This window comes from Erythrolamprus reginae, chromosome 2 (assembly GCF_031021105.1).
Source record: "Erythrolamprus reginae isolate rEryReg1 chromosome 2, rEryReg1.hap1, whole genome shotgun sequence".
NCBI classification, from domain to species: Eukaryota; Metazoa; Chordata; class Lepidosauria; order Squamata; family Dipsadidae; genus Erythrolamprus; species Erythrolamprus reginae.
Genome location: NC_091951.1, coordinates 227,768,634 through 227,781,220, shown reverse-complemented (window position 1 = coordinate 227,781,220; position 12,587 = coordinate 227,768,634). Strand labels below are relative to the sequence as shown.

The window sequence follows — 12,587 nt, the reverse complement described above, 5'->3', positions numbered from 1 at the left end:
GGAGAGGTCGATTGTAGATAGTCTAAGGTTAAAGGTTTTGGGGTTAGAAGTAGAAACCACAGAATCAGGTAGTGCATTCCAGGCGTTGGTTACTCTGTTGCTGAAGTCGTATTTTTTTGCAGTCAATTTTGGAGCGGTTGATATTTAGTTGAAATCAATTTCATGCTCGTATGTTGTTGCGGTTGAAGGTGAAGTAGTCATTAACAGGTAGGACATTTTGGTATATGATTTTATGAACTATAATTAAGTCGGAACGGACACGACGGAGTTGTAAGTTGTCTATTCTATACAATGCTTACTGTATTTATATTGCATTTTTCTGCAAGGAATTTGGGATGGATGGCATTTAAAATAAATTGTACTACCTTGCTCTATTGGTCAAGTGAATCCTGCCTGATAAGATTCTTCACATGTGCTACCGATTGCATTTTTAGTGCTACTTGAGTAGATATTCATCTAGTTAGGAGTGCATTTGCTGCTAGAAAGTATGACGCTATAAATTTGGAGGTAGACCACCCAGCAAGCAGAAAGTTATACTAAGCATTATGAAGACTAAATAGGCCTGAGATTGTCTGTTGAAGCTCTTGGAATGCTATCTAATTCAAAACCCAGTCCTATCCAGTCAGTATACTTGCACTTAGAGCATATACACCAAAGACAAATTCCTTGTGTGTCCAATCACACTTGGCCAATAAAGAATTCTACTGTACTGTACTGTATTCTACCCTACCCTATTCTACTCTATTCTATTCTATTTTCAGGTGACTGTTGACTTATGACAATAAACGTTTAGTTTCATGTTGAATGTGACCCATGTATCTGAGGGGCCTAGGAGGCAAGGTTTTTCTGTCACGGCACCTATCCTATAGAATTCAATATAGGAGATTCAACAGACCCCAACCTTGTTAGACTTTGAAGACTTTGAAGTCCTGACTGTTCACTCAGGTCCAAGATGTTAGCTGAGTTTTTCCTAGGAATAGAATAGAATAAGGTGGATTTCTAGAGGCAAGCTGTTCCACTGGTTAATTGTCCTCACTGTTAAGAAGTTTCTCCCTAATTCCAGGTTGCTTCTCTCTTTGTTGAGTTTCCAACCATTATTTCTTGTCTTGCCCATTGGTGCTTTGGAGAATAATTTGACCCCTTCTTCTTTGTGGCGGCCCTTAAAATACTGGAATATTGCTATCATGTCACCCTAATTCTTTTTGAAGTAGACCCAGAGACAGGGTTTTGAGCAATCGGTACTTTTATTCAGCTCAGAGAACAAGTGACAGCTCAGCAAGGTAAAGTGACAATTCAGCGAGTACCGACTGGCTCTGCAGGGAGAAACCGCTTCTTTTATACTTTTGCGGTTCCCGCCAAAGCGAGAGCCGGCCGCGTCTGAGCCAATCAGGAGCGACTTCCTGCTTGGGCTCAGACAGCGCTGGAAAAGAGGAACAAACTATTTACAGCGTTACAAGGTAGCCATTCCAGGATACAACACCCCTCCCCTCATAGTTGGACTCATCCATCAAGAAAGCCACGTGACGAAGTCGTCCAATCGGTGAGGCCTTCGAGGCTCTCGCGCTGACCTGCGCAGTCCATTTTCTCCTTCGCCACTGACTGTGGAGGATGGCTCGCCGCTGCTCTCCCGGTGCGACGGACTTGGCCCGGCGGGCCCAACGAAGGCCTCGGAGGACGAGGATGGCTCGGCGTCGCTGGATGGTTCCCCCTGGCCCGATAAGTCTCTTTGCGTGTTTCTTAGTTCGGGCAATGTACAAAAGTCTGTTGAAGGGGGAGAGTCCGAGTCAGCGGGTTGTTGCAATTGGTTTTCAGTTCGTTTCCGAATGTGGTCTATGTGTCGTTTCCACAAACGACCATCCTCCAGTTTAACAATATAAGTCTTGGGTGCGTTTTGCTTAACAATAATTCCCTTCATCCAGTTTACATTTCCATCAAAACATTTTACATATACATTTTGACCCAAATACATTTCTCTTTCTGGTTTCATGCACATTTGGTTATTATTCACACAGAACCTTGGATTTAACCTGTCTAATGGTGACCTCAACTTTCTCCCCATCAATAACTCTGCAGGGCTTACATGTGTGTGCGAGTTAGGGGTAATGTGCTGGGTTAATAAGAATTGGTCCAAGTTCTGTTGCACATCTCCAGGGCCTGACCTGTGCAATGCCTCCTTTGCCACCCTTACGTAACGTTCTGCCAACCCGTTAGCCCAGGGCGAGTAAGGCGAGATGAGGGCATGTCTGACCCCTAGGCCATCTAGGAATAATTCAAATTGCCTGGCTGTTAGTTGTGGTCCATTGTCAGACACTAATAGATCAGGGCAACCATGGGATGCAAACAGTCTGCTCAATACCTTGATAGTGGCACTTGTGGTTATGTTGTTCATTGCTATTATTTCCAACCATTTGGAGAAAGCATCAACCACTATTAGGAAGTACTGAGACCCCACTGGGCCAGCAAAATCAATGTGGATCCTAGACCAAGGGCCAGCAGGCTGTTCCCACTCAGCCGGAGTTGTTTTGGGGGGACTGGGCCTAGACTCTTGGCACGGGTCACACTTTGAAACCCAACTTTCAATATCAGCATCAAGCCCTGGCCACCATAAATGCCCCCTTGCTAGGCTCTTCATCCTGACAATCCCAGGATGGCCCACGTGTAACATTTTGAGTACCTTTTCCCTTAGGCGTTTGGGGATGATCACTCTATCCCCCCACAGCAAACAACCTTTTACATATGATAATTCAAGCCTTTTGTTCTTAAAATCACACAATTCAGGTTTAACAATATCATTTTGCCATCCCTTTAGAACACAGTTCACCACTTGTTTAAGGATTTGGTCTTGCTGCGTGTGTGCAGCTACCTCTTTTGCTGTGGTTAGTGGGTTTTCCTCGAGTTCTATCATTAGCACATCTGTGGCAGGAACAGGGTCTTCTACCAAGTCTGCTATGGGGCATCTGCTGAGGCCGTCTGCATGATTGATTTCCTTCCCCCCCTTGTGGGTGAGCTCATACTGATACCCTGAGAGGAAAAGGGCCCATCTGATTAGTCTTGGAGACATAAAAGGTGGAGTGGGCTTGTTGGGGGCTAGCAGGCCTAGTAGGGGTTTGTGGTCAGTGACTAGCTCAAAGCTTCTCCCAAAAATGTAATTGTGAAACTTCTTTACCCCTGCCACTAATGCTAGAGCCTCCTTGTCTAACTGGCTATAATTCCTCTCTGTGCTGGTCATGGTTCTTGAAAAGAATGCTATTGGGGCCTCTGTCTTATTAGGTAGAACGTGAGCTAAGACTCCTCCTATGCCGTACGGCGAAGCGTCGCACGTGAGCCTAATGGGTAGTGAAGCACTATATTGGACTACTACACTTTTAGAAGTTATTAAATTTTTTATTTGAGAAAAAGCTTCACGTTCAGTTTTCCCCCATGTCCAGCGGGCTTCCTTCTGGAGTAAACGATGGAGAGGCTCTGCTACTGTTGCCTTCTGCTTTAAAAAAACGGAATAAAAATTAAGGAGGCCCAAAAATGCCTGCAACTCATTCTTATCTTGTGGCTCTGGGGCTTCTCTAATTGCTCTCAGCTTCTCTGTTGTGGGGTGGATACCTTCCTTATCTATTTTATACCCAAGGAATTCAACACTGTCAGTTCCCCAGACACATTTATCAGGCTTGATTCGTAATCCTTTGTCCTGTAGCCTCTTAAGTACTTCCCTTATTCTTTTGTTCACTTGTCCCTGGTTTTCCCCTGCAATTAAGATGTCATCAAAATATGGAATTGCCCCATTTACCCCTGACAATAGGCGTTCCATGATGCTCTGGAATATTCCTGGGGCTATGCTTACCCCAAACTGTAACCTCGTGCATTTGAAAGCCCCCCTGTGTGTTACAATCGTTTGGGCGTTTGCTGTTTGTTCATCGACCGGAAGTTGCTGGTAAGCCTGGGCCAGGTCGATCTTTGCGAACCTTTTCCCCTCCCCCAGGGAGTGTAAGAGTTGTTGCACGACCGGGATGGGGTAGGGGTGGTGTTGGAGTGCCTTATTCAAGGTTGATTTGTAATCAGCGCAAACTCTTAAAGAGCCATCTGGCTTCAGTGGTGTCACTATGGGAGTTTCCCATGGCCCCTGTTCCACAGGGACCAAAATACCTTGACTAATGAGTTTGTCCAGCTGCATGTCCAGCTTGGGGAGAAGCGGAAGGGGAACCCTGCGAGGTTTCAGTCTGACCGGTGGGACCTTGGGGTCAATAGAGAAAGATATAGGGGGTCCCTTATACAATCCCAAGGTGGGGCTGAACACTTCAGGGAACTCTTTCACAAAATTAGGCATATTATCACATTTTACATTACACACACCCGAAATTTCGATCCCCAACGGTTCCATCCACGCTAGACCCAGCAGGGAGTGTTTGGCCCCCGTCACAATAAGCATGGGAAGGGTACATTTCACATTCTTAAAGGCAATAGGTACATTTGCTGTTCCCAGGACCGAGATTACCCCCCCTTGGAAGTCTCTGATCACCAATGAGGTTTGAGTTAAGTCAGCCTTAGACACATTAGGCATGTATAGTTTAAATTTTTCCCAGGGCATGATGGTATATCTCGAGCCCGTATCCAGCTCCATTGAGCAAGGCTGGTTATTTAGTAACAATGAGATAACAATTTTAGCCCCCTTTTTGGTTGCCGTGTTATTCACGGAAAATTTAGAGTTACCTCTATTGTAGTCGCGGTTAGCGCTTGAGTAGTTCCTTTGACCCGAGCTGCGGAACGGTCTCCTTTCTCGCGATTGGGGGGGTTGGTTTTGAGGTCGCTGGTATTGTTGTGTGGCAAACGTTTCTTCTGGCGCCGTTGCCCTGCATGCGATGGCGATGTGGCCTCTCCGGTTGCAACGGTGGCAAGTCGCGTCTCGGAAGGGGCATCGATGGCGCTGGTGATTTCCCCGGCAGCCCGCGCAGGGGGCTGGGTGAGTAGCTCTAGGATGTCTCGGCTGGTCTTGCAGGAGGAGGCAGTCGTCCCCGTTTCTAGTCGGCTGGTTGAGGTCGTCTGTTCCCACGGCGCTGGGAGACTCGGCGTTGATTTTGGCAATGATTTCTCGCCTTCCGTGCTCCTTTAATTCTCTTGCCGCTGCGTCGGCTGCTTCCGCGGTCTGTGCTAATTTAATTACGGTCTGTAGAGTCGGCTCTTCTTCGGTGAGGAGTTTATTTCTCACCGTGTTGCTCTTCATGCCGAAAACCAAGGCGTCGGTAAGGCGAGCTTCCGGGTCTTGAAACTTGCATTGAGCAAGTACCGTTCGAAGCCGCGTTGTGAATTGGCTGATTGACTCGGTTTCTCTCTGAGCCATCATGTGAAATTGATGCCGGTAAACCATGGCTGGTCTGGTTGGTTTGAAATGGCTCGCTAGTTTCTGCTGAAGGACGTCCCACGCTGTGGCTCTTGCTTGTTCTGGTTCGGTGAGAGTTTGGGCAAGTCTACGGATCTCTGCGCCGCAGTAGTTGAGAAAAATAGCCCGTCTGCGATCGGCTCCGGCGTCCTGCATTCCCGCCGCCTCGAGGAATATCTCGAAGGTGGCCATGTACTCGTCCCATGTCATTTTCTCGGAATCGAAGAGTTCTGGAGCCTGGCCGATCTGGATTTTGTCCATGTTGCACGCGAAGTTCTTCCGTTCGTTCGTCGCCAGTGAAGTAGACCCAGAGACAGGGTTTTGAGCAATCGGTACTTTTATTCAGCTCAGAGAACAAGTGACAGCTCAGCAAGGTAAAGTGACAATTCAGCGAGTACCGACTGGCTCTGCAGGGAGAAACCGCTTCTTTTATACTTTTGCGGTTCCCGCCAAAGCGAGAGCCGGCCGCGTCTGAGCCAATCAGGAGCGACTTCCTGCTTGGGCTCAGACAGCGCTGGAAAAGAGGAACAAACTATTTACAGCGTTACAAGGTAGCCATTCCAGGATACAACACTTTTTTTTTTAGATTAACCAAACCCAAATCCTGAAGTTGTTCTTCCTATGTTTTAGTCTCCAGATGACATGAGATTTAGTTTCATCTTAGTTGCTCTTCTCTGAACTTTCTCCGAAGTCTCAACATCTTTTTTGTAGTATGGTGACCAAAATTGGTTGCAATATTCCAGCTGTGATCTTACAAGGTTTTTATAAAACAGTACTGATCTTGATTCTGTGCCTCTGTTTATACAGGAGGTGTTGCCTATGTTGGTATGCCTCAACTGTGTGTTTCGCTGTTCTTGATCTTTGGTTATTTTTGCTGTTGAACACATTGTAGTTCATGGAGTATTGACCTATGTGTAGGACTATGAAGGTATCTTGAAATAAACAACAACTATGGTCTTTATGAGGCAGTTGCCAACATGATATTGGAAATGTGGTAATGGGACTAATGCTAATGTAAAATTACAACTCTGAAAAACAACCTGGCATTTAAACTGTTGTACACATTAGAATTCTGTCTCTCTTTCTCAAAGGGCATCCAGTACGGAATCTGATAAAACATTGGCCATCTACCAGAAGGATAACCAATCTGACAGCTTTGTTGAAGATGAAACGTGCATCAATGCTGCTTATGACCCAGGCCAGGTAACAGCTTCTAATATTTTAAAGTCTTATTTCAGTCCCAAGCACATACACTGGGTAGCTTTCTCTATAATCTTGAATGAATTATAGCACCTTTATATTTAAATATAATTTAAATAATTTACTGCGGTCAGGAAGTAGGGAAAGCAAGTAGAATGCTTGGCTGCATAGCTAGAGGTATAACAAGCAGGAAGAGGGAGATTGTGATCCCACTGTATAGAGCGCTGGTGAGACCACATTTGAAATACTGTGTTCAGTTCTGGAGACCTCACCTACAAAAAGATATTGACAAAATTGAACGGGTCCAAAGATGGGCTACAAGAATGGTGGAAGGTCTTAAGCATAAAACGTATCAGGAAAGACTTTATGAACTCAATCTGTATAGTCTGGAGGACAGAAGGGAAAGGGGGGACATGATCGAAACATTTAAATATGTTAAAGGGTTAAATAAGGTCCAGGAGGGAAGTGTTTTTAATAGGAAAGTGAACACAAGAACAAGGGGACACAATCTGAGGTGAGTTGGGGGAAAGATCAGAAGCAACATGAGAAAATATTGTTTTACTGAAAGAGTAGTAGATGCTTGGAACAAACTTCCAGCAGCCGTGGTTGGCAAATCCACAGTAACTGAATTTAAACATGCCTGAGATAAACATATATCCATCCTAAGATAAAATGTAGGAAATAGTACAGGGGCAGACTAGATGCACCATGAGGTCTTTTTCTGCCGTCAATCTTCTATGTTTCTAAATATTTAAATATAATTTATAAATTTATAACATAATTTAAATATTTGAATATAATTTAAAATCAAGGATAGTAACCTGTGTGCAGTTTTTTTGAGTTGAAAAGTTCTAGAATCACAACCTTTCTTTCCCTATAGAAATTGATTTTGAGACTGATTGAAGGATAGTTTGCTATTTAAATTAACTGTGTCTTATTTTGCAAAGCTGGTAGAGTTTCTTTATAGATTGTGCTTGATTAGATAAAACGAGCATGCAAACACACACCCTGGCTGCAGGATCTTGCAAAATGAAGGGAAAAAATCTAAACAGGCAAAGAATATAATATAAAATGTTGACTTTTGGTTTTTCCCCCCAATAGGAAATGGTAACTCCTCTGACGACAAAGACAAGCACAGATTTGTAAGAAAAACGAACTATGTGAACTATAAACCTCTTTTCCAGCTGGAAACCAGCGATTGTGCAGATTTTCAGAATGGGAATTTCTCAATGTCGTATTTATTATATTAACACTCAGTCTTTTACTGTTCATTTTAAATAGCATTTTTAAAAGTTATTTAAATAGCCTTTTAAAAGCCAGCTGAAAGTAGCAAACATGGAGAGATTCTGCTGATAGCATGAGTTGGATTCTGGTTTTACAGTGAGGTGGAGACCCAGTGAAATGAATTGCAATCACTTCTAGAGGCCAAACGGCGTATCTGGATCTAGTCCTCAACTAGCAGCACTTACCCAGTTGGCAAGCTGTATAGTACTATGCCTAGAGTCACATATCAGCTTTGCAAATAAAGGATGACATATGATTGTATGAAAAACCGAATGCAAAATAAAAACTTTGGCTCAAATGATTTTAAGATCCTACAAGAATTCAGCCCTTTGATTTGTGTCCCAGACCTGCTAAATTTTACTAATCCCTCTTTCACAGGTTTTATGAATTCATGAGTTTAGATGCAAGACGCAATGCAAAGCATCTCTTGTGATTTTTCCCTTTCATTAAAATATCAAATAGCATTTGCTTTCATTTTTGCAGGTGTATTTTTTTGGAAAGATTTATATTTACACTGGTCGCTACTTTCCATTCTCCCTTAATGATTTACTGTGGTTTAAGTGGAAAATTATTTGAAAATTCCATTTTTCCTCTACTGAATAGATTGTAGCATAGTTTTTCCCCCCCTGCTTGTATGCATATGGATTCTGTTGACTAAAAAGTTTCTAACATTTCTATTTAGAGATAAGGATATATATGTGTATGTGTGTGTGTGTTTGTATAGCCGGAACAACACTTTTGGCTGGTAGAACCTGGTCTTCCTTTCTCTTTTCTTCCTAGAGCCTTTGGCACTGAGTAGCATTGTCCCATCATGAAATCTTGGGTGGGTTTTCCAGTTCTTCCACTAATGACTGCTTCATGGCTCTTCATTGAATTAGCAACATTCCTGGGAATTTTTGCCTAGGCCAACTCAGGATCATCATGTAGCATTGCTCTTTAAAACAAGCAACACTGTTTAGTTCCATTTTGGGTTGCCAGCACAGCACAGTTCTCTTTCCTAACAAGCTTATAATGTGAGTAGATACAGCTTCATTGCAGAAGAATAGGTGATTTGGTGAATGAAGAAGAGGGGATTTTTCTCTCCAACTTTATTATCAATCCATAGCGGCATCAAACTACACAGTTGGTAGAAGATTGTAAAGCATTGCCAGGAGGGGGGGAATATGGAAGAAAACACCACATTTTAAACATAAATACTCTAGAAAATGTCCACAGATACTTTACTAGAAGAGTCCTCCATTGCTCTTCTCGCAACAGAATACCCTATGCAACTAGACATACAATCCTAGGTTTAGAAAACTTAGAACTACGTCATCTAAAACACGATCTAAGCATAGCCCATAAAATCATCTGCTACAATGTCCTTCCTGTCAACAGCTACTTCAGTTTCAATCACAAAAGCACTTGAGCACACAACAGATACAAACTTAAAGCAAACCTTTCTAAACTCGACTGCTGGAAATACGACTTTGGTAACCGATTAGTTGATGCATGGAACTCACTACCAGTCCCTGTAGTATCATCACCTAACCCCAAAACTTTACTCTTAGATTATCCACTGTTGACGTCTCCTGATTCCTAAGAGGTCAGTAAGGGGCGTGCATAAGTACACCAGAGTGCCTTCCATCCCCTCTCCTAATGTTTCTCTTTTACTAGTATCATGAATATAAATATTATTATATCTTTGTATACTACCAATACGTACTCAACAAAATAAACAAACAAATGAATAAAATACTTCTTGGGGGCATTACCGGAAGTAGGCTTTTCACCCTCGGTTGACCCTAACAAAGTAGCATCAGTATCATGCTCAGCATGTATAGTTTCTCCTATGAAACCAGCCTTGCCTGTGAAAGTACACAACTATATATTTGAAGAGCTTACACCATCCAATTAAATGTTCTTTATTGGAAAAAGGCATAAAAGTGTATCTGCCCTGCCCTTTCTTTTGTGTACAAGATGCTTTCAAAGTATAAGAACAGTTCCAGAGTTCACTTCCTTATTGACTTACCGTTGTTAGCATGGGACCATCGGTTGCTTGGTATGGAAATAGGTGACAATTATTAGAGAATCTTTTCATGATCAGTATTTATATACTTTATTTTATTTTATTTTTATTATTTATTTATTTTGTCGAACAAGTATAGGATTGTAGTTTGTATAAGCATAACATAAGTAGTAAATAATGATAAAAGAAGACAATAGGACAGGGACGGTAGGCACAATGGTGCGCTTATGCACGCAGTGTGATGGAAGTGATCCTGTTCTACTCAAACATGTTTTGTTAGTGCACTTCTATTAGAGTACTGGTCTTTTCCAGTCATGTGAGGTGGCTTGGGAGCTGCACTGTGTTGGTATTACAACTTTAGTACATTTCCCATGCTAATGTCCATCTATTGATTGTCTTGCTAAGTAGTCCTCCCTCTGGAGCATGAATGAATAGGTTAGAATTGTTACTGTTTTAACGCTGAGATAAAGCCCAACCATGTAAAATAATTCAAACATTTAAGATTGTTTTACTATCAAGGAAGTGCTGTTTTAATACTTCATCATTGTCCACACCCACCTTGCTCCCTTGTGCTGCACCAGGATACAAATGCAAATGTTGGTTAAAGCAAAGCACAGTAAACAGAAAGAAAGGATTAGTCTTAATCCTTAGCTCCCTGTGACCAATTAGAGCCCACAGGGTTGGCTTTCTTTGGGTCCCGTCGATTAAGCAATGTTGGCTGGTAGGGCCGTGGGGGAGGGCCTTCTCTGTGGTGGCACCGGCTCTCTGGAACCATCTACCCCCCCAAGATCTATACTGCTCCCACTCTACTGGCTTGAGCAATTGATGCCTCTTTGGTTCTGGCCATAGTAAGATTGTATGACACGGTATGATTCTAATAATGGGATTTTAAACTTTTTAAATATTATTTTTATTGTTGTAAGCCACCCAGAGTCCTTCGGGAGTGGACAGCATAAAAAATAAGTAAGTAAGTAAGTAAGTAAGTAAGTAAGTAAGTAAGTAAGTAAGTAAGTAAGTAAGTAAGTAAGCAAGTAAGTAAACAAGTCCTTAGTCCTAGCCATCCACACCCCTAGCAGAAATGCTGGTTGAGTGTAGAATATTTAGCCTTGCGAGGACTATTCTTAGATATTTTATTCAGTTAGTTAGTTAGTTTGTCAAACATATACGAGATAACAGATATAAGTATAGACATGGACATGAACACAGAAAATGAGTATCCTGTTTCCCCGAAAATAAGACAGCATCTTATATTAATTTTTGCTCCCAAAGATGTACTACCTCTTATTTTCAGGAGATGTCTTATTTTTTTTTCAGTGAAGAAGAATTCACATTTATTGCTGAACAACAAAAAAAGAACATTTATTATATACTGTACAGTAGTTGTCATCACAAACCAGCATAACCAGACAAACAATCCTATCAAGAATTTCTTACTAGTACCGTACCATTATTTCCATATACAACAATTATACTTTCTTCAAATATATGTTATATATGTTCTGTTCAGGAATGCTGCGAAACAGAACGTCTCCTACATCTTACTTTCGGGGGATGCCTTATATTAGGCAATTCTATGAAACCTCTCCTATGTCTTACTTTCGGGGGTGACTTATTTTTGGGGAAACAGGGTACAAATAAATGGGGACAATAGGACAGGGACGGTAGGCATGCTGGTGCACTTATGTACGCCCCTTTACAGACCTCTTAGAATGGGGTGAGGTCCACGGTAGATAGTTTAAGGTTAAATCTATGGGGATTTGAGGATATAACAAGAGAGTCAGGTAGTGCATTCCAGGCGTACCAAGACTGTCGCGTGCTATCTCTGGTTTAAAAAGGGTTTAAACCAGTAAATCACATTAAAAGGGAAAAAAAACAGTTGACTGTAGACCTTAGTATGAGCTACTTCGCCATCTTAGCTACTTAACATGGGTTCACTCTCCCAAAAGGAAGGGGAACTCTCCTTGAATATCTGGCCCACAACCCCAGGATTTTGGGGCATGTATTTTCTCAATCCCATTTTCTATTAGAGGAGTTGATTTAATTAGAGGTGTTTAAATTGGGATTTTTTGTACATGAAACATAGGTGCATTTTTGCCAAGCCATAGGTATTTTCCCCCTTCTCTCAGCCCTTTTCCCTGTCTCTCCTGCCAGAGGATAACCTGATGCTTTTAACAGTGGGCAGTTTCTACTATCAAGGCAAAATGATTCTGCTTTACTAACATTTGATTCATAATTCTTATGAATGAATGACAGAGACTTATGCCTGTGGTATATGAGAGGCATATTTCAGCTGAGCTGCTTTCAGATCCAAAATCCATTGACTTTGGACTCCTGCCTGTTATGTAATTCTTTAAAAAAATCTATTAACAACACACAAGGATTATTTTTGTTTACAAGCATCTGATCTCTCTGGGACCGCCTTCTGCCGCACGAATGCCAGCGACCGATTAGGTCCCACAGAGTTGGCCTTCTCCAGGTCCTGTCGGCTAAACAATGTCGCTTGGCGGGTCCCTGGGGAAGAGCCTTCTCTGTGGTGGCCCCGACTCTCTGGAACCAGCTCCCCCCGGAGATAAGAACTGCCCCCACCCTCCTTGCCTTTCGTAAACTTCTTAAAACCCACCTTTGCTGCCAGGCATGGGGGAATTGAGATATCTCCCCCGGGCCTATACAATTTATGTATGGTATGTTTGTGTGTATGTCTGCTTAATAACGGGTTTTTAAAAATGT

At 42.4% G+C, this 12,587-nt stretch overlaps 1 protein-coding gene and 1 long non-coding RNA gene across 8 annotated transcripts in view; both read left to right on the top strand.

Moving 5' to 3' along the window:
* The window catches only part of LOC139162115 (LDL receptor repeat-containing protein egg-1-like), a 44,631-nt gene extending 36,478 nt beyond the window's left edge, over positions 1 to 8,153 (top strand). For all 3 annotated transcript variants that reach the window (XM_070742153.1, XM_070742154.1, XM_070742155.1), the window contains 2 exons: positions 6,460 to 6,571; positions 7,670 to 8,153. In XM_070742153.1, coding sequence (XP_070598254.1) covers positions 6,460 to 6,571; positions 7,670 to 7,714 — 157 coding nt within the window. In that variant the 3' untranslated portion in view covers positions 7,715 to 8,153. The remainder of the gene's footprint in view (positions 1 to 6,459; positions 6,572 to 7,669) is intronic.
* Positions 8,154 to 8,361: 208 nt separating this feature from the next.
* LOC139162126 (uncharacterized) overlaps positions 8,362 to 12,587 on the top strand; it is a 36,340-nt gene continuing 32,114 nt past the window's right edge. Inside the window, exon 1 of one of the 5 annotated variants that reach the window (XR_011558253.1) lies at positions 8,362 to 8,675. This is a non-coding gene — a long non-coding RNA (uncharacterized lncRNA). The remainder of the gene's footprint in view (positions 8,676 to 12,587) is intronic. The other 4 variants (XR_011558252.1, XR_011558255.1, XR_011558256.1 and 1 more) reach the window with 4 other exon arrangements.